At 51.1% G+C, this 21818-nt stretch overlaps 1 protein-coding gene across 1 annotated transcript in view; it reads right to left on the bottom strand.

The window, feature by feature from the left end:
* FCSK (fucose kinase) overlaps positions 1-21818 on the bottom strand; it is a gene marked incomplete at its 5' end in the record, with an annotated part of 26485 nt that extends 4667 nt beyond the window's left edge. Inside the window, 20 exons of the mRNA XM_089659235.1 lie at positions 22-121; positions 480-667; positions 749-868; positions 3149-3292; positions 3371-3598; positions 3727-3893; positions 5618-5828; positions 5903-6282; positions 6369-6442; positions 8639-8809; positions 8916-9017; positions 9386-9507; positions 9948-10095; positions 10833-10952; positions 11399-11479; positions 11551-11648; positions 12433-12505; positions 19773-19898; positions 19971-20021; positions 21667-21818. Coding sequence (XP_089515361.1) covers positions 22-121; positions 480-667; positions 749-868; positions 3149-3292; positions 3371-3598; positions 3727-3893; positions 5618-5828; positions 5903-6282; positions 6369-6442; positions 8639-8809; positions 8916-9017; positions 9386-9507; positions 9948-10095; positions 10833-10952; positions 11399-11479; positions 11551-11648; positions 12433-12505; positions 19773-19898; positions 19971-20021; positions 21667-21818 — 2856 coding nt within the window. The remainder of the gene's footprint in view (positions 1-21; positions 122-479; positions 668-748; positions 869-3148; positions 3293-3370; positions 3599-3726; positions 3894-5617; positions 5829-5902; positions 6283-6368; positions 6443-8638; positions 8810-8915; positions 9018-9385; positions 9508-9947; positions 10096-10832; positions 10953-11398; positions 11480-11550; positions 11649-12432; positions 12506-19772; positions 19899-19970; positions 20022-21666) is intronic.

Genomic DNA, 21818 nt, shown 5'->3' with positions numbered 1-21818 from the left:
TTTGAGACGAATATATCTCACCAGTACGGAAGGCTCTGGCACACAGCTCGGCGTTGCTCACTAGTGCATCCACGTTCAACATGATATCTGGAAGCCGAGCGTACCAATTCCGCAGAACATCCTAAAGGATAAAAAAAGAGATGTTTTCCTGGAGACAGATTGGGGTTTCCGGTGCCACTAAGTGACACACAGCGGTAAATCTGCCATGGCACATGACTACACAGGAACTGGGCTCTGTAGTGCCTCTCAGTGATCCACAAGGAACCTCTAACTGGATATCAACACAGAATTCCTGACAGAGGAGGCTAAATGATGACAAGTGGAACAGCCGCTACAAAAAGCACAAATACATTATTGTATTAATAAATATAAGCTATACTCCTTGATTCACACTGAGAAGATTTGAATATTTAGAAATATCAAACAACACAAAGATTCGCTTACTTCACTATGGTGAGTGTGTGATGAGGACCACGTACCTGTAGAAGATTGCGTGCCAATCTGGTCTTCCCAGTATAAACCAGCAGCAGATGGTTGTTTATCGTTTCCATAAACCCCTCTGGCAGTTGAACCCGTTCCACAGTCACCTGAAGGGGCAATGCAGGAGCAGAGCGTCCAATCTTCACCCCTGGAATAAGCCCCCCAACCTGGTCCTGCCAGCCTCCACCTGAGAGGAGACAGCAATCACGATATAGAGGGTCCTGGCTTCTTCCACTAAGTAACCAGATGACGTCTCACCATCACTCACCTGTAGTAAGGACTTGTTCCAGGTGCAGCACTGCATGAATTAGAGATTCGGCATCTGACGAGCGTCCTGACACTTCGTAAAGAACCGCCATCACTGCTCCGGCCAGTATACTGCTGGTACCTTTGGGAAAAGGTTCATATGATGTCATATGATAGACCAAAGAAGGAAGCCAGCAGTCTCCACCACAGAGGATGCCAGTTACACTGGGTTCGGATTGGAAGTGCTTGAAGAACTGGTCTTCAGGTCTGACCTTACTCCAACATTCATTCTTTCACAATAATATGGGAGGAGAGGAGTGAAAATCTAAGTAGCAACCTTAGAGCCACCGTCAAAAATCACAGGGCCCCTACAGCCATTCTACCGGCGGCCCCTGTACCCCTCTAATTAAAATACCAGTGTTGGTGCAGGTAAATGGCCCTGAATGCAGACAGTGTGCATTCAGAACCCAGTGTCTACAGCTTGTCAAATTAGGACAAGTGGCTGTGTCCGTACAGCCGCTGCATCCCCATAGACGTACATGGGCTGCCTGCACGCAGCACCTGGCTGCTCCAGCCACATAAACAAGTGACTCAATCACGATGTACGGACCTCAGTGCCCATGTCAGTGAGGTCTAAAGCACTGTCTATGCTGATGTCATCAGACAGTGTCTGGTCTGTTTAACCTCCCTAGCGGGAAATTTGAAAATTTTAAAAAATGTCAATTTTTTCCAAACAAATTTTACATAGCAAAACATTGCTGTTTCAACCCATTTCACATACATTTTGTCCCTAGTGCTCTGTCCTGTGCCCTGCCTGCATTTTGTCTGTTCTTTCTGCCTGGAAACTGAGAAATGTCCATGGCGTCCAAAAAGCGTCCCTTTAGGTCAAAAGCGGGTTTAGACCGGCTAGAGAACAGCGATAGTAAATTAGAACCACTTGCAGAATTGAGTGATAATGATTCGTTGGGGAAATTCCTCATCAGACACTGAAAACGATTTTGCGACTTTGCTCAGCAATGTGCGAACTTGACGTTATATTTCAAATTTCAGTGTTTTTGGTTTGATTATATTATTGAATTAAATGTATTATTATTATTTTTTTTTATGATTATTTATTAAATTATAATTTATGATTTCGTGTTTCAAATTTTATCATACCCGGGATGTTTAATAGACTCTTGTTCAGACAGATTTCAGTGAATTATTCCTAAAAATTACAGCCTACAATAAAAAAACTACATATTTCCATGCAAAATAATGGTACCGCTTTCAGCACCAAAAATCTGAAATAATCATACCGCCAGGGAGGTTAATAAATGCAAGTGGATCAGTATCATCCACACAGTAAGTCCTGTTCTGGCCTGCAGGTGATGGACGGATTTTCTTTACCTAATAAAACTGCGCATTCCCCGTGCAGACCTGACAGGCAGACCAATGACCGAGTGAAGGAGTGGGCCTGTGTGGACGGGCTTTGGTCTTCTGTCAACTACATCAGTTTGCAACGCTTCTGAGTTAATTCACAGTTCATTGACAGATGCACCTGACCTGCATTTGACCCCCTTCAGACTTGCAGCTGACCTCCTTCTAACCTGCATTTGACTCCCTACTGACTTGAGTGTGACCCCCTTCTGACCTGCATTTGACTCCCTACTGACTTGAGTGTGACCCCCTTCTGACCTGCATTTGACTCCCTTCAGACTTGCAGCTGACCTCCTTCTAACCTGCATTTGACTCCCTACTGACTTGAGTGTGACCCCCTTCTGACCTGCATTTGACTCCCTTCAGACTTGCAGCTGACCTCCTTCTAACCTGCATTTGACTCCCTACTGACTTGAGTGTGACCCCCTTCTGACCTGCATTTGATCTATTGACCAGCAGTTGACCCCTTTCTGATTGGCTTTTAACCTTCTTCTGACCTGGAGTTGATCCCTTTTTGACCTGAAGTTGACCCTCTTCTGATTAGCATTTGACCTCCTCCTGACCTGAAGTTGACCCCTGACTGATGTTTAAATCCTTCTGACCTTCATTTGACCCCCTTCTGACCTGCGGCTGACCCCTTTCTGAACTGCATTTGACTTCCTTCTGACTGGCAGCTGACCTCCTTCTAACCTGCATTTGACTTCCTTCTGACTGGCAGCTGACCTGCCCCAAGTGGGTTTTGCATGGCTTCGTGGTGTCAGTCTGAAACAGTGCTGTTATTGGTTGGATCTCCAGATATGAAACATTGCAAGAAATTTACCAAAAACAATTTGCTGAAGAAAGCTGTATAGACTGAGACTTTACACCAAACGTATTAAGACTTAGATTTTGGGTTTATATACACTACAAGAATTTTGTATTAGAAAATATATACTGTCTCTGGTCTTAAGCTGACCTGCAGGGGTGGGATCCTGCTGTGGCAGCAACTCAATTGGTCACTCACCCAAACCAGATCCATGCGGCAGGTAGGACCACGTCTGCAGCTCGAAGCCTCCACCATACTTCTCAGTGAGCTGCTCAGACAGGGGTTTCTCTGACGTCGTCTCCACGGTCCCCGAACAGATGAAGGCTGCTTTAAGTAATGCCCCTGAGGAGGCGAAGACAATATGAGATCAGCCAAACCCACATGACACCATCCCTGAAGACGCCTCATTATGACAGTCACCTGGAGCCTGAGGCTGGCAGTAATCCTGCATATCGGAGAGACTGTGACAGGTCAGCTGCGTCTGGAGATCTAGTCCGCGGGGGCCACTGGTGCTGCAGAGACACAGATGTGGCTCAGGAATCCTCCTCGCCCGAGCACCTATAGGCCGCTGACCATCGACCAGAATCGCGACATTCACCACGGCCCCTCCATGTTCATATGTGATGGGAGGGGTGTCACTCCACCCCCCTAACAATGTCAGAAGAAAATAATGGATAAGTGGAACTATGTACTAACATTATAAGCATTGTACAATTGTAGGCTGATTACCATATGGAGTGGCAATATCCTGCCCCAAACTTGGTCAGCTCACTTACCAGACATGTCAATGCGCGCCGGACACTCTGCGGTCACCCACTGTCCCTGGGGCGGGGGCTTCTTCTCACCAATAGACACAAACTGGAAGGATGACATCACCGCTCGGCGGATTAAGATTTGCTCCGCCCCTTCATAATGACGAGCTGCACGCAGAAGAAGAGCAGGTCTGTGGAAAGAAGGCGTCTGATTAGACAAGGTACATCTCACATTGGCCACCATGTTGGGTTGGGCTGTGTCATAAAGCCAAAGAACTGATGGAGGATTTGCAAACATGAGCCACTCTAGGTTTGGATACTTCTGGGTAGTGATGGTACTTGCTGCTAAGTCCCACCCCCAGACATTCCTAGTGGTCCATTATTATGATGAGTATCCTCACTGGCCAACAGGTCAGGAATTTGCAGGTCACAGGAAGGGGCGGGTAAGCTTTGGCACTATGAAGCTATTGGAGGTTCACTTTTCCTATTTCCAATTATACAGATCAGTCACTGCTTGTTTCTCTGCTTGTGCAGGGTGACTGGTGTTGTCTCTGCCCGATCCTGTGGATTTCTGCAGGCAGCCTGTAGTAGATGGGGACTGCTTGGCAACCCGCATAGCTCTGCTCTCTGTACAAGCTATGTACAGCAGAGTGATTATACTGCTACTTTTGGTGATATCTGGGTTTGCAACAGCATTTGGTTCACACAAAGTGGATGTACACCAATTGGCTATAACTTTATGACCACCCACCGTAATCTGTCGAGGCATGGGCTCCACTAGACGTCTAAATGTATGCTGTGGTATCTTGCACCAAGATGTCAGTAGTAGATCCTTTAAGTCCTGTAAGTTGTGAGGTGGGGCCGCCATGGATTGGACTTGTTTTTCCAGCACATCCCATTGATGCTCGATTGGATTGAGATCTGGAGAATTTGGAGGCCAAGTCAACACCTCACTCATTGTGTCCCTCAAGCCATTCTTGCATTCATTAGACTAGGCCACCTCCTTCCATTGTTCCGTGGTCCAGTTCTGATGTTCATGTGCCGATTGTGGGTGCTTTTGGCTGTGGACAAGGGTCAGCATGCGCACCCTGACTGGTCTGTGGCTACGCAGCCCCAAACACAACAAACTGTGATGCACTGTGTGTTCTGACACCTTTCTATCAGAACCAGCTTTAACTTTTTCAGCCTTCGCTCCCTATGTGTACCAATGAGCATGAGCCACCCATAGCCCTGTCTCTGGTTCGCTGGATTTCCTTCCTTGGACCACTTTTGGTAGCTCCTGACCACTGCAGACCGGGAACATCCCACAAGAGCTGCAGTTTTGAAGTTGCTCTGAACCATTCGTCTGTCTAGCCATTACAATTCGGCCCTTGCTAAAGTCGCTCAAATCCTTATGCTTGCCCATTTTTTCTGCTTTCAACATCAAATTCAGGGACAACATGTTCAGAATATAACTGGATACTAACATTTATAGGTAAAGTTGATCCAGGGAATATCCGATTGCCTCTCGGGGGATCAGGAAGGAATTATTTTCCCAGCAGGAGCAAATTGGATCGCGCTTTGCTGGGTTGTTTTTTGCCTTCCTCTGGATCAACTGTGGGTGTAGGATTATAACTATTTTTATTTTCTATGTTTGAACTGGATGGACTTTTGTCTTTTTTCAGCCAGACTAACTATGTAACTTGCTGCCTTATATATCCCACCTGTTTTCAGTTGACATTGTACCAAGATAAAATGTTATTCACTTTACCTGTCAGTGGTCATAAAGTGATGGCTGATAGGTATAGATCTTTGTGGCCGTTGAGTATATGTAAATAACGTATTTGTGCCCAGAGTTTAATTTTAATATTTGTGTGTTCAGTATCTGTTGATATCGCTCCTCCTACAGATTATCACTGCCAGCAATTCCACCTACCTGCTAAGCCATTTCTGTCGCTCCTTGGCCATCAGTCTCACGCCCTCTGCGATGTCTCCCTTCTCCAGCAGCAGATAGCCAGGAGCCCAAGCCTTGTTAGCTGCTGGTCCACTCCTCAGGCCCCCCTCTCCTCCTGCCATGCAGCCCAGTAGGTCAGCAACACAGGCCAGGGCTCGTGCAGCGACTCCAGCATCTTCAGTCTTTGAGGCCACTATGAGGGAAAACTGGTCACTACCTCTCCGACTCACACCACATGCAGTGAGTTCAATGTATATCAGTACTCACCATTGTCCAATGTGTCCAGCAGCCTCTGGTAGGCACCCTCCTGCACGGCTGCCCTTATAATGGGCATCAGACTCCTCTCCTCCCTGGCCAGCAAAATTCTGTTCACCTTTTCCAGGGCCTGGCTGAAAAACACCTCCCTACGGGCCTGCAGTGACCTCTCCTGGTCCCGATGTTGCCAGATCTGTTGCCAGGACATACGCCAAGAATTGTGCCAACGCTGCCTCAGGCGTTCACAATCTGAACCACCAGTCCCTGAACGCAGGAACCAGAGGATGTCCTCAAAACCCAGAGACTCGCTGGGGTGAAGGACGGGAAAGAGGGGGGCGGTCAATACGCTGCGCTCTCTACTACAATGTTCAGAACCCCAAAGATGCCTCTCACTGAAAGACATGAGAAGAGAGGGGGATGTAAGGATATACGAGAGCTGTACACCAGGGAGAGAATGTCGTCTGTCCATTCCACTCACCTGATACCCGTTCTAAGGAAAAATTCATCCCAGGGGAGGTTGAGGTAAGTGGGTGATCCACCTTCTGCTGGAAACTGGGGGGGGACAGCAGAGTGTTATGATATCATTTTAATAAAGACACATTCAGAGTCAGCAGGAAGATGGTGAGTGAGGGCCACTGAGGAAGAGAAAGGGTCAGTGAGGATGAATGAGGGTCATCAAGGAAAACTGAGGGTCACCGAGCAAGAGTGAGTGATGATGTGCGAGGTTTATGATGAGTGAGCATCACTGAGTGAAGGTCAGTGACAATGAGTAAGGGTCATGGAGGATGAGTGAGGGTCACCGAAGAAGAGTGAGAATCCTTAAGAGGTAAGTGAGGGTCATTGAAAGGTTTGTGAGGATGAATGAGGGCCATTGAGAGGTTTGTGAGGCTGCGTGAGGATCATTGAGAAGTTTGTGAGGATGAGTGAGGGTCATTGAGAAGTTTGTGAGGCTGTGTGAGGGTCATTGAGAAGTTTGTGAGGCTGCGTGAGGGTCATTGAGAAGTTTGTGAGGATGACTGAGGGTCATTGAGAGGTTTGTGAGGCTGCGTGAGGGTCATTGAGAAGTTTGTGAGGATGAGTGAGGGTCATTGAGAAGTTTGTTAGGCTGCGTGAGGGTCATTGAGAAGTTTGTGAGGATGAGTGAGGGTCATTGAGAAGTTTGTTAGGCTGTGTGAGGGTCATTGAGAAGTTTGTGAGGATGACCGAGGGTCATTGAGAGGTTTGTGAGGCTGCGTGAGGGTCATTGAGAAGTTTGTGAGGGTCACTGAGAGGTCAGTGAGGATGAGTGAGGGTCACCGAAGAAGAGTGAGAATCCTTAAGAGGTAAGTGAGGGTCATTGAAAGGTTTGTGAGGATGAATGAGGGCCATTGAGAGGTTTGTGAGGCTGCGTGAGGATCATTGAGAAGTTTGTGAGGATGAGTGAGGGTCATTGAGAAGTTTGTGAGGCTGTGTGAGGGTCATTGAGAAGTTTGTGAGGCTGCGTGAGGGTCATTGAGAAGTTTGTGAGGATGACTGAGGGTCATTGAGAGGTTTGTGAGGCTGCGTGAGGGTCATTGAGAAGTTTGTGAGGATGAGTGAGGGTCATTGAGAAGTTTGTTAGGCTGCGTGAGGGTCATTGAGAAGTTTGTGAGGATGAGTGAGGGTCATTGAGAAGTTTGTTAGGCTGTGTGAGGGTCATTGAGAAGTTTGTGAGGATGACCGAGGGTCATTGAGAGGTTTGTGAGGCTGCGTGAGGGTCATTGAGAAGTTTGTGAGGGTCATTGAGAGGTCAGTGAGGATGAGTGAGGGTCACCGAAGAAGAGTGAGAATCCTTAAGAGGTAAGTGAGGGTCATTGAAAGGTTTGTGAGGATGAATGAGGGCCATTGAGAGGTTTGTGAGGCTGCGTGAGGATCATTGAGAAGTTTGTGAGGATGAGTGAGGGTCATTGAGAAGTTTGTGAGGCTGTGTGAGGGTCATTGAGAAGTTTGTGAGGCTGCGTGAGGGTCATTGAGAAGTTTGTGAGGATGACTGAGGGTCATTGAGAGGTTTGTGAGGCTGCGTGAGGGTCATTGAGAAGTTTGTGAGGATGAGTGAGGGTCATTGAGAAGTTTGTTAGGCTGCGTGAGGGTCATTGAGAAGTTTGTGAGGATGAGTGAGGGTCATTGAGAAGTTTGTTAGGCTGTGTGAGGGTCATTGAGAAGTTTGTGAGGATGACCGAGGGTCATTGAGAGGTTTGTGAGGCTGCGTGAGGGTCATTGAGAAGTTTGTGAGGGTCATTGAGAGGTCAGTGAGGATGAGTGAGGGTCACCGAAGAAGAGTGAGAATCCTTAAGAGGTAAGTGAGGGTCATTGAAAGGTTTGTGAGGATGAATGAGGGCCATTGAGAGGTTTGTGAGGCTGCGTGAGGATCATTGAGAAGTTTGTGAGGATGAGTGAGGGTCATTGAGAAGTTTGTGAGGCTGTGTGAGGGTCATTGAGAAGTTTGTGAGGCTGCGTGAGGGTCATTGAGAAGTTTGTGAGGATGAGTGAGGGTCATTGAGAAGTTTGTTAGGCTGCGTGAGGGTCATTGAGAAGTTTGTGAGGATGAGTGAGGGTCATTGAGAAGTTTGTTAGGCTGTGTGAGGGTCATTGAGAAGTTTGTGAGGGTCATTGAGAGGTCAGTGAGGATAAGTGATCATTATTGGGAGGTCGATGAGGATGAGTGAGGGTCACTGAGAGGTCCGTGAGGATGAATGAGAATCATTGAGAGTTAATGAAGATACCTGTTACCTGCAGTTGGTCGTTGGTACCCAGAAGGCTGTAAACGGTCAAGGAAAGATTCTGGATATGGATGGGATGGGCCTGGAGAATGACATCATTTAGATGGTACCCACGTAACCCTGCTCCTCCTTCGGGAGCAATGCCAGTCAGAAGACACCCGCTGCCCACATGAAGGGGACCCTATGAAAAAAGCTCAGTGTAGAAGCACGGCATTGCTTTAGCCATCATTATTAGCACCGGAGGCATAGATGGTCATAAGAAAGGACTTATCTCTAATACAACTTACCTGTAGATGGCAGTTCTGTATTACACTACCCCGACACAAAGTCACCTCTCCACTCAGCAGACTGTTCACCACACAGCTCCCATCTTCTATCAGATCTGGATTCTAAATGGAGAAAGAACAATACACTGACCACACTTCTAAACCAACATCCCCATCCTGGGGTCCCCCAGTCCCAGGTAATCCGCATTTCTGGGTGCCCTACGCTTAAGCCCTCTCACTCCATCCCCATCTCCCAGTACCCCATGCCTATTCCTATCCCTGGGTCCCCCGTCCCATGCTCTTGGTCCCCCACCATAATTGCTATACTTTAGTCCCTAATCCAATCCCTGGGTCCCCCATAATCAGGTCACCCATCCTTGAGTATCCCACCCCCATCCCCAGGTCACCCACCCCAATTCCTAAGTCCACTATCCATCTTTACCCCTTGGATCCACTGACCCCCATCCCTTGATCCCCCATCCTTTACATACTGTGACAAATGATTGTGCCATCTTCTTCCCCTGGGATCCTTGTGAAGCGGTTTTTATCAGACTTGTGATGTGATGGTGAGCAAAGAGGGACAGGTACTCATAGCTGCCATCCGGGATGTACACTGCACAGACAATACACATAAATATTACACGCACACTGGGGGAGATTTACTAACACTGTGCTCACAGAATCTGGTGTAGCTGTGCATCGTAACCAACCAGCTTCTAGGTTTTACTGTCAAAGCATAATTGAACAAGCTGAAGTTAGAAGCCGATTGGCTAATATACAAAGAGAGAGAGAGGGATGTGTGAATATATAATTTCCAGGGGATTTTCTATCCTACCACCATTTTGGGAGGATTACATTATTAATTAGACTTTTGGTCATTATTGATGAGGCTCCACCCAGCACTGTCTCCATCCTCAGACTGGTCACACTGTACAGTATGGAGGATCCTTAGGATATGATAGGAGGGTCATAAAATTCCTCCCATTTCCTATTATAACAAAAGAACAGATTGTTAGAGTTTCAGATCTTCAGACAAGACAGAGAAGCCCTCACCCATGCTCAGGGGAAGCTCATGCAGTTCCTTCCATAGCACCATCCGGGCACTTTTAGAGCGATCACTGAGCCCCGATGCGCCGCCCAGAAACGCATCCTCAGTGACATCCTCACACATACTCATTAGCACATCCAGGAACAGGGAAATCTGCAAGACACAACAAATCCCATTCCTGACTATGGAGACATCAGTGCACAAAGCTGGGGGAGAGAACCCCTACAGATAATGGAGACATTTGCATAGTACTTGAGCAGCACATGGGGATAGAGCCGCCCATTACTGACAATGGAGATGTCTGCACAGTGCACAAGCAGGGGAACAGAACTGCAAAGTACATGAGCAGGGGGACAGACCCACCCATTCCTGACCACAGAGACGCCTGTACAGTACACGAGCAGGGAGAAAAAGCCACACAATACACGAGCAGGGCGATAGAGCTACACAATACACGAGCAGGGAGATAGAGCTACACAATACACGAGCAGGGCGATAGAGCTACACAATACACGAGCAGGGAAACAGAGATACACAATACACGAGCAGGGAGATAGAGCTACACAATACACGAGCAGGGCGATAGAGCAACACAATGCACGAGCAGGGCGATAGAGCTAGACAAAACACGAGCAGGGCGATAGAGCTAGACAATACACGAGCAGGGCGATAGAGCTAGACAATACACGAGCAGGGCAATAGAGCTAGACAATACACGAGCAGGGCGATAAAGCTACACAATACACGAGCAGGGCGATAAAGCTACACAATACACAAGCAGGGCGATAAAGCTACACAATACACAAGCAGGGCAATAAAGCTACACAATACACAAGCAGGGCAATACAGCTGCACAATACACGAGCAGGGGGACATAACCTCTCACATACCTCCAGGGGTTCTGCTCCAGAGTCCAGTCCCTGGTATGTACATCCGTCCAGAGGAGAGGAGGCCAGAGTGCCAAGAAAACGTTCTGCTGTCTCCGAGGAGAGGAAGACAATTCCGGACACCTGATAGAGACACAAAGTTGGATTATTCATAAAGGAGGAGCAATAAGCACAGTGAGATCAGTCAAAGGGTCAGTCCACCCAAACGTGACATTTCTGCTATAGATGGAGTGTGGTGTATCTCAATGAAGGAGACAGATCTCCCTGTTTTAGCTCTCAGGGGCCAGAGACACCCACAGACATCCTGGGGACTGGACACACCCACAGGCAGACATTTTGAATCAAATCTGATACAAATTTAACACTATTACTGGTGTGACACCAGAGAGACCCGAATGGAGGCCGATCACACCTCAACCTTCTGACTGCCACTGAGGTCACACAATACTCTATGACAGTGTAGTCCTGGCTAATACACTGGATGGGGTGACCAGTATCTCCATCCTCTGTCATCTATAGATATAGAAGGACACAGAAGGAGGTTGGATCTCCATGGACAGGGATGTTACCAGGGGGACATGTTGATCCTCCAGCAGACAGGCCCGGATCCTCTGCTCACACCCTCGGTATACGATGTCTCTCACTGTCCCCTGGAACACACAAGAGGAATTCTCAGTTCCAACTCATTGTCCACACTCCCCTCCCCCCAACGCCAACCTACCTTCCCATCCGTCAAATAAACCCCATGATTCCGCGCGTATTCCAGAGATCCCGGGAGAGCAAAGACTCGCGCACCACAAAACTGGTTCCACTCTATTCCTGAACACAACAAGAACGGAGATAACAGGAGTACAGAGAGGATAGATGGGATGCAGCAAGGGAGGAGATGACAGGTTGGCAGCAATGATCTGTCACTGACAGGAGCACAACAGGGAATGAAGAGGACAGGAGCACAGAGGATGGATATGACAGGACCTTAAAGAGGATGGAGAGGACAGACGCAGAGAGAGAATGGATATGACAGGACCTTAAAGAGGATGGAGAGGACAGACACAGAGAGAGGATGGACATGACAGGACCTTAAAGATGATGGAGAGGACAGACGCAGAGAGAGAATGGATATGACAGGACCTTAAAGAGGATGGAGAGGACAGATGCAGAGAGAGGTTGGGCATGACAGGACCTTAAAGAGAATGGAGAGGACAGATGCAGAGAGAGGATGGATATGACAGAACCTTAAAGAAGATGGAGAGGAAAGACGCAGAGAGAGGATGGATATGACAGAACCTTAAAGAGGATGGAGAGGACAGACGCAGAGAGAGAATGGATATGACAGGAGTTTAGCAAGGATGGAGAGGACAAGAACACAGTATGGATTGAGATGATGGTAGCACAGCAATGATTGAAAGGATAGACAGGACAGAAGCACAGAGAGAGGATGGATATGACAGAAGCACATAGAGGATGGAAAGGAGAAAAGCAGATCCAGCAAGACTTGAAGAAGTTCTCAGTTCAGGTACATTGATACATCAGACCTGCAGTTACAGCAGGAACTGTTTGAGCTGCAAAGGATAATAGGAGAAGAGTTATCCTCAGGACTCACGTGGCACAGAGCGCAGAGTCAGTGTCATGTCTGTGCTGCAGACCCAGACACCGGGAGGAGATCCAGGACACAGCTGGAAGAAACCAGAAACATCAGATTACACACCATGTCACCATAAATCATCTGAACACAATAATGTACAGTGCCTTGAAAAAGTATTCACACGCCTTGAAATTTTCCACATTTTGTCATGTTACAACCAAAAACATAAACGTATTTTATTGGGATTTTATGGGATAGACCAACACAAAGTGGCACATAATTGTGAAGTGGAAGGAAATGATAAATGGTTTTCAAATTTCTTTACAAATAAATATGTGAAAAGTGAGGTGGCATGTGTATTCAGCCCCCCGGAGTCAGTACTTTGTACCTTTTGCTGCAATTCCAGCTGCAAGTCTTTTTGGGGATGTCTCTACCAGCTTTGCACAGTTAGAGAGGGACATTTCTGCCCATTCTTCTTTTCAAAATCGCTCAAGATCTGTCAGATTAGATGGAGAGCGTCTGGGAACAGCAATTTCAAGTCTTGCCACAGATTCTCAATTGGATTTAGGTCTGGACTGTGACTGGGCCATTCTAACACATGAATAGGCTTTGATTTAAACCCAGGGTCTCCACACTGCGGCCTGAGGGCCGGACATGGCCCTTTGCTAGCCTTTATCCAGCCCTTGGGGCACTATTCATCCTAATGATATGAAGCAGTATTCCTCCCACTGGTTCCAACAATGGGGCAATATTGATAACATTTATGTGGTACTATTCCTCCCATTAATACCAATGATGGGGCACTGCTCTTCCATCTACTGACCATCATCCCTGAGGCCATGTTTATTCTCACTGATGCTGGGCTCGAAACATTTTCTACCCCCAATGGCCACACTCCGACCCTCTTACAGTCTGAAGGACCATAAACTGGCCCTTTGTTTGAAAGGTTTGGAGACCCCTGATCTAAACCATTCCATTGTAGCTCTGGCTGGATGTTTCGGGTCGTTGTCCTGCTGGAAGGTGAACCTCCACCCCAGTCTCAAGTCTTTTGCAGACTCTAACAGGTTTTCTTCTAAGATTGCCCTGTATTTGGCTCCATCCGTCTTCCCATCAACTCTGACCAGCTTCCCTGTCCCTGCAAAAAAAAAAAAATGAATCCACACAACATGATGCTGCCACCACTATGTTTCACGGTGTGGATGGTGTGTTCAGGGTGATGTGCAGTGTTAGTTTTCCGCCACATATAGCGTTTTGCTTTTAGGTCAAAAAGTTAAATTTTGGTCTCGTCTGACCAGAGCAACTTCTTCCACATGTTTGCTGTGTCCCCCACATGGCTTCTCGCAAACTGCCAACCGGACTTCTTATGAAACAATGGAATTCTTCTTGCCATTCTTCCATAAAGGCCAGATTTGTGGAGTGCACGACTAATAGTTGTCCTGTGGACATATTCTCCCACCTGAGCTGTGGATCTCTGCAGCTCCTCCAGAGTTATCATGGTCGGCCTCTTAGCTGCTTCTTGATGAACGCTCTCCTTGCCCAGCCTGTCAGTTTCGGTGGACGGCCATATCTTGGTAGGTTTGCAGTTGTGCCATACACTTTCCATTTTCGGATGAAGGATTGAACAGTGCTCCGTGAGATGTTCAATGCTTGGGATATTTTTTTTTTTTATAACCTAAGCTTGCTTTAAACTTCTCCACAACTTTATCCCTGACCTGCCTGGTGTGTTCATTGACCTTCATGATGGTCAGGAATGGACTGGCCAGCAATAGTGGGACTCAGCTGCCTTATGAGCTGCAGTACCAGGGCTGGCCAGCGGGTGCTCCCAGCAATCAGAGACTCAACCTTGCAGCCAGTCAAACACCTGGAACTAATTATACTGGTGTATTTAAGGGACATTCAGACCTGCAGACTCTGCCTTGGTGTTGTGTTTCTCTTGGGCCCTGTATCCTGCTCTCTGTTCCTGTCTGATTCTCTGCTGACCCTGCTCTGATTCCTGGCTTGTCTGACCATTCTCCTCTGCCTGACCCTCTGTACCACGCTGCCCGCTACCTGCTGAACCTGGCCTGTGACCCCGACCATTCTCCGCTTGCTCCCCCTGTACCTACCTGCCCGACTGATATTGACCCGGCCTGCCTGACGATGCTTGCATTGTATGTACTGTTATCTGTGGGTGGTTGGTTTGGTTTGTTTGCACTGTGTTATGTTTTAGTATTGCACTGCGTTTATGTTTGTATGGTTAGTGTTAATAAATTACATTGTTTATAACATATCTGAAGTCTGCGTTTCCCTGCGTCAGTCACATACCTCTGGTCATACCCGGGGGCCCTGACATTACACCAAGGCCAATCCTGACCAGAAGTGGCTGCACAGGGAAGCCATCTTGGCTTGTTGATGGGAAGGATGGATCTGGATGAGGTTGAGTATTTATCTCTGCTAGTGTTTGATGACAGGGAGTATGCTTATCAAACTCTGAAGGAGTATACCCGGGATGAACTGCTAGAATGTATACGGCTCGCTCATGTTCTAGTAGATCAGGGCACAGAGTTCTCTGAGGTGCAGCCTTTGATTGAGGTTTGTGCTGAGTTGGTTTCATCTGGTAACCCCGAATGCAGGGATGAATTTTTGCCACCATTTAGTGCAGACCAGGTAGAGTCCCTGGTATGGTTATTAGAGGATGATGTGGGTTACTTTCTGGAGCGTTATTCCACATGTTCACCACAGACACTAAGAGATTGTATAAACGCAGTGCAGTCTTTGGTCAGACAGGCTTTGTGTAAGCTCAGCTTTGTTCAACCCATACTGCAGACATGGTCAGACTTGTTGCACCCAGCCTCAGTCAGCTTACAAAGACCCAGTCCTGCTTCTAAACTATTTCCTCAAAACTCTATTCCTGCATTCCCAACAGCTCCTCCTGCCCTGCTATCTACCGCATGTCAGTACCCTGTTCCCACTCGCTGCACCTATCCTGCCTTTAACCCTGTAAAAAAGCCCTCTGTAGCAACTGCTCCCTCTCCTGTTCCATCCTCCAGTTCTTCTCTGTCTCCAGCTGCTCCATTCGTTTGCAGACCTGCGTTTACTTGCAGTGCTCCAGTAGTTAAAACCAGAAAAAAGCGAAAATTCTTTCCAACCAATACCATCCTGCCAGTATCCAAACCGGTGAACCTGCCTTCCGTGGTTCAGCCTGAAGCCTGTACTCAGCCTGATGCCTCTACTCAGCCTGATGCCTCTACTCGGCCTGATGCCTCTACTCGGCCTGATGCCTGTACTCGGCCTGATGCCTGTACGCGGCCTGATGCCTCTACTCGGCCTGATGCCTGTACGCAGCCTGATGCCTCTCTTACGCCTGAAGCCTCTACTCGGCCTGAAGCCTCTACTCAGCCGGACGCCGGCATTCAGCCTGATGCCTCTACCCAGCATGATGAACTGATCCAGCCTGACGATCCTATTAGGCCAGTTGACTCGATGCCCGCTGTTGATCCAGATGATCCGGTACCTGATCCGGTGCCCGCTGTCGTGCCAATTGACTCGGAGCCCGCTGTCGTACCTGGTGACTCGGTGCCCACTGCCTTGCCAGATGACCTGATGCCTGGTGACCCAGTGCCCGCTGTCATACCTGGTGACCCGATGCCCGCTGTCGAGCCAGACGATCCAATGCCTGGTGACCCGGTGCCCACTGCCTTGCCAGATGACGCGGTGCCCGCTGGCAAGCCAAATGACCTGATGCCTGGTGACCCAGTGCCCGCTGTCATACCTGGTGACCCGATGCCCGCTGTCGAGCCAGACAATCCGGTACCTGATGACCCGGTGCCCACTGTCGTGCCTGTTGACTCGGAGCCCACTGCCTTGCCAGATGACGCGGTGCCCGCTGTCGAGCCAAATGACCTGATGCCTGGTGACCCGATGTCCGCTGTCCAGCCAGACGATTCAATGTCTGCCCCAGTGCCCGCGGTCATGCCAGTTGACTCGGAACCCACTGTCGTGCCTGGTGACTCGGTGCCCGCCGCTTCGCCTGAGGGCCCGAGACCTGTCGCTCCGCCTGGGGGCCCGAGACCTGTCGCTCCACCTGGGGGTCCGGCGCCCGCCGCTCCGCCTAAGGGCCCGAGACCTGTCGCTCCACCTGGGGGTCCGGCGCCCGCCGCTCCGCCTGAGGGCCCGAGACCTGTCGCTCCACCTGGGGGTCCGGCGCCCGCCGCTCTGCCTGAGGGCCCGAGACCTGTCGCTCCACCTGGGGGTCCGGCGCCCGCCGCTCCGCCTGAGGGCCCGAGACCTGTCGCTCCATCTGGGGGTCCGGCGTCCGCCGCTCCGCCTGAGGGCCCGAGACCTGTCGCTCCGCCTGGGGGTCCGGCGCCCGCCGCTCCGCCTAAGGGCCCGAGACCTGTCGCTCCACCTGGGGGTCTGGCGCCCGCCGCTCCGCCTGAGGGCCCGAGACCTGTCGCTCCACCTGGAGGTCCGGCGCCCGCCGCTCCGCCTGAGGGCCCGAGACCTGTCGCTCCACCTGGGGGTCCGGCGCCCGCCGCTCTGTCTGAGGGCCCGAGACCTGTCGCTCCACCTGGGGGTCCGGCGCCCGCCGCTCCGCCTGAGGGCCCGAGACCTGTCGCTCCACCTGAGGGCCCGGCGCCCGCTGCTCCGCCTGAGGGCCCGAGACCTGTCGCTCCGCCTGGGGGCCCGAGACCTGTCGCTCCACCTGGGGGTCCGGCGCCCGCCGCTCCGCCTGAGGGCCCGAGACCTGTCGCTCCACCTGGGGGTCCGGCGCCCGCCGCTCTGTCTGAGGGCCCGAGACCTGTCGCTCCACCTGGGGGTCCGGCGCCCGCCGCTCCGCCTGAGGGCCCGAGACCTGTCGCTCCACCTGAGGGCCCGGCGCCCGCTGCTCCGCCTGAGGGCCCGAGACCTGTCGCTCCGCCTGAGGGCCCGAGACCTGTCGCTCCGCCTGGGGGTCCGGCGCCCGCCGCCTCGCCTGGGGGCCCGATGCCTGTTGCCCCGCCTGGGGGCCCGATGCCTGTCGCCCCGCCTGGGGGCCCGATGCCTGTCGCCCCGCCTGGGGGCCCGGCGCCCGCCGCTCCGCCTAGGGGCCCGATGCCTGTCGCTCCGCCTGGGGGCCCGACGCCTGTCGCCCCGCCTGGGGGCCCGATGCCTGTCGCCCCTCCTGGGGGCCCGGCGCCTGCCGCTCCGCCTGGGGGCCCGATGCCGGTCGCCCCGCCTGGGGACCCGATGCCTGTTGCCCCGCCCCCGGGGGCCCGATGCCTGTTGCCCCGCCCGGGGGCCCGATGCCTGTTGCCCCGCCCGGGGGCCCGGTGCCTGCTGCTCCGCCCGAGGGCCCGGTGCCTGCTGCTCTGCCCGGGGGCCCGCTGCCTGCTGCTCCGCCTGGGGGCCCGCTGCCTGCTGCTCCGCCTGGGGGCCCGCTGCCTGCTGCTCCGCCTGGGGGCCCGCTGCCTGCTGCTCCGCCTGGGGGCCCGGTGCCTGCTGCTCCGCCTGGGGGCCCGGTGCCTGCTGCTTCGCCTGGTAATCCGATGTGCCTCTGCCCGGAGCCCTGCCCGATGTGCCTCTGCCCGGAGTCCAGCCCGATGTGCCTCTGCCCGGAGTCCAGCCCGATGTGCCTCTGCCCGGAGTCCAGCCCGATGTGCCTCTGCCCGGAGTCCAGCCCGATGTGCCTCTGCCCGGTGTGCCGCTGCCCGATGTGCCTCTGCCTGGAGTCCAGCCCGGTGTGCCTCTGCCCGGTGTGCCTCTGCCCGGAGTCCAGCCCGATGTGCCTCTGCCCGGAGTCCTGCCTGATGTGCCTCTGCCCGGTGTGCCGCTGCCCGGAGTCCTGCCCGGTGTGCCAGTCTTTGATATCCCGCCAGTTACCAGACCCGGGCGGTGGAACAATTTGCCCAGCTAGGACTGTTTGGAGCGTCCTGAGGCCGCTCCTTGGGGGGGGGGGGGTACTGTCAAGAATGGACTGGCCAGCAATAGTGGGACTCAGCTGCCTTATGAGCTGCAGTACCAGGGCTGGCCAGCGGGTGCTCCCAGCAATCAGAGACTCAACCTTGCAGCCAGTCAAACACCTGGAACTAATTATACTGGTGTATTTAAGGGACATTCAGACCTGCAGACTCTGCCTTGGTGTTGTGTTTCTCTTGGGCCCTGTATCCTGTTCCTGCTCTCTGTTCCTGTCTGATTCTCTGCTGACCCTGCTCTGATCCCTGGCTTGTCTGACCATTCTCCTCTGCCTGACCCTCTGTACCACGCTGCCCGCTACCTGCTGAACCTGGCCTGTGACCCCGACCATTCTCCGCTTGCTCCCCCTGTACCTACCTGCCCGACTGATATTGACCCGGCCTGCCTGACGACGCTTGCATTGTATGTACTGTTATCTGTGGGTGGTTGGTTTGGTTTGTTTGCACTGTGTTATGTTTTAGTATTGCACTGCGTTTATGTTTGTATGGTTAGTGTTAATAAATTACATTGTTTATAACATATCTGAAGTCTGCGTTTCCCTGCGTCAGTCACATACCTCTGGTCATACCCGGGGGCCCTGACAATGATCTATTTTTTCACTAATGTTTTCTAACAAACCTCTTGAGGGCTTCACAGAACAGTTGTATTTACACTGAGATTAAATTAAACACAGGTGGACTCTATTACTAATTATGTGACTTCTGAAGGCAATTGGTTCCACTAGATTTTGGTTAGGGGTTATCAGAGTAAAGGGGGCTGAATACAAATGTACGTCACACTTTTCAGATATTTATTTGTAAAAACATTTTGAAAACCAGTTATCATTTTCCTTCCACTTCACAATTATGTGCCACTTTGTGTTGGTCTATCAAATAAAATCCCAATAAAATAAATTTACATTTTTGGTTGTAACATGACAAAATGGGGAACATTTCAAGGGGTATGAATACTTTTTCAAGGCACTGTAATTCAGCACCAGAGGCTGACAATCTAAATACCACAAGAAAATATCAATATGGAATTTCTGGATACAGGAGCGAACTGGAACATTCTGGATTTCTTGTCATAGCAAGCCAAATAAAATAAAAACAAATCTAATGAAATACAAATGTGACCCAATTCTCCCCACCCCCCAAGCCACACACAGAATCGTTCCACCCACCTGGTATCTCAGCTACCAACATTCTTCCCCTCTGGCCCATTTTGCACACAGAGACCCCTTCTGCTCACCTGGTATCTCAGCTGTACCCTCCCTAGGGCCCGCTTTGTGCACTCAGACCCGCTTCACCCACCTGGTATCTCAGCTGTACCCTCCTCCACCACCCAGCCCACTTTGCACACACACACACCCATTCAACCCACTTGGTATCTCAGCTATCCCCTTCCCTCAGTCCACTTTGCATACACAGACCCATTCTACATACTTGGTATCTCAGTACATTCAATAGACTGTCCAAGTTGCAGGTGATGGATTCTACTGGTGCTTGCGGATCCTCCACGGGAAGAACGGTGAACCCGCGGCCGCAGTCATCAAACAGAAAGTCCCGCCCTTCCAGAGACAGACATGAGGAGGTTAGTGATAGTTTTACTCGGCTGATAATCGCCGCTGTGCGTTCACTCACCGTGTGCAAGATGAGAAGTCTCGCCCCCTGCAAGACATCTGAGGACACAACCTGTCAAGAAGACAGAAGGGAGACAATGAGAGGACTTCTTCATTCAAAAAATGTCTACATGAGCATTGATTGAGAACTCACTGTACTTTGAGGCCCAGATGTGACACCCAGGGAATAACAAGAAGAGGAGCTATCCTGCATTATGAGTCCCGAATGCGACACCCATGGGATAACAGGAAAAAAGACCACCTTGCACTAAAGAACCTAGGTATGACATCTAGGACACAATAGGAAGAGGAGCCATCCTGCACTATGGGGCCTGAACATGACATCCAGGGGACAACAGGAAAAGGAGCCACCCTGCACTATGGAGCCTGAACATGACATCCAGGGGACAACAGGAAGAGGAGCCACCCTGTACTATGGGACCAAGACATAGCACACAGGGATCAACAGGAAGAGGAGCCACCCTGCACTACAGGACCAAGACATAGAACACAGGGATCAACAGGAAGAGGAGCCACCTGCACTATGGAGCCTGAACATGACATCATCCAGGGGACAACAGGAAGAGGAGCCACCCTGTACTATGGGACCAAGACATAGCACCCAGGGGATAACAGGAAGAGGAGCCACCCTGCACTATGGGACCAAGACATAGCACCAGGGATCAACAGGAAGAGGAGCCACCCTGCACTACAGGACCAAGACATAGCACACAGGGATCAACAGGAAGAGGAGCCACCCTGCACTACAGGACCAAGACATAGCACACAGGGATCAACAGGAAGAGGAGCCACCCTGCACTATGGGACCCAGACATAGCACCCAGGAGATAACAGGAAGAGGAGCCACCCCTGCACTACGGGACCAAGACATAGCACCCAGGGGACAACAGGAAGAGTTGCCACCCTGCACTACGGGACCAAGACATAGCACCCAGGGGACAACAGAAGAGGAGCCACCCTGCACTATGGGACCCAGATATAGCACTCAGGAGATAACAGGAAGAGAAGCCACCCTGAACTATGGGACCAAGACATACAACCCAGGGGACAACAGAAGAGCAGCCACCCTGCACTATGGGACCAAGACATACAACCCAGGGGACAACAGGAAGAGCAGCCACCCTGCACTATGGGACCAAGACATACAACCCAGGGGACAACAGGAAGAGCAGCCACCCTGCACTATGGGACCAAGACATAGCACCCAGGGATAACAGGAAGAGGAGCCACCCTGCACTATGGGACCAAGACATAGCACCCAGGGGATAACAGGAAGAGGAGCCACCCTGAACTATGGGGCCTTCATGTAACACACAGGAGACAAGAAGAGGAGCCACCCTATACTGCAGAACCCAGACATTGCTACACAGGGCTTGAACATGACACCCAGGGGACAATAGGAAGAGGAGCCACCCTGCACTATGGAGCTCAGACATGATACCCAGGAGACAATAGGAAGAGGAGCCACCATTAACTACAGGGCTCAGGTGTGACACACAGGGGACAGCATGAAGAGGATCTACATTGCACTACAGGGTTGGAACATGACACAAGGGGACAATAGGAAGAGGGGCTATCCTGCACTATGAGGCCAGATGTGACACCCAGGAGACAACAGGAAGAGGAGCCTCCTTGAACTATGGGGCCCAAACTTGACACCTAGGGGAAAACAGACAGAGCACAGTCATACCACTCACCGTGTACCCGGCACGAGCACTCAGGTATTCTACAGCTACCAGCAGAGCATTTAAAGTGGCTCCTCCACTGCCCACATGTGCCTGGGGGTCTTCAACCGTCAGCAGCAGTGTGTCTGGAGGCAGGATGCCACGCCGCTGTCTGATCTCAAGTT

The sequence above is a fragment of the Staurois parvus genome, unplaced genomic scaffold (assembly GCF_062004578.1).
Source record: "Staurois parvus isolate SC_StPar_1 unplaced genomic scaffold, SC_StPar_1.0 ptg001136l, whole genome shotgun sequence".
Taxonomy (NCBI): domain Eukaryota; kingdom Metazoa; phylum Chordata; class Amphibia; order Anura; family Ranidae; genus Staurois; species Staurois parvus.
This window is presented reverse-complemented; position numbering and strand designations above follow the sequence as displayed.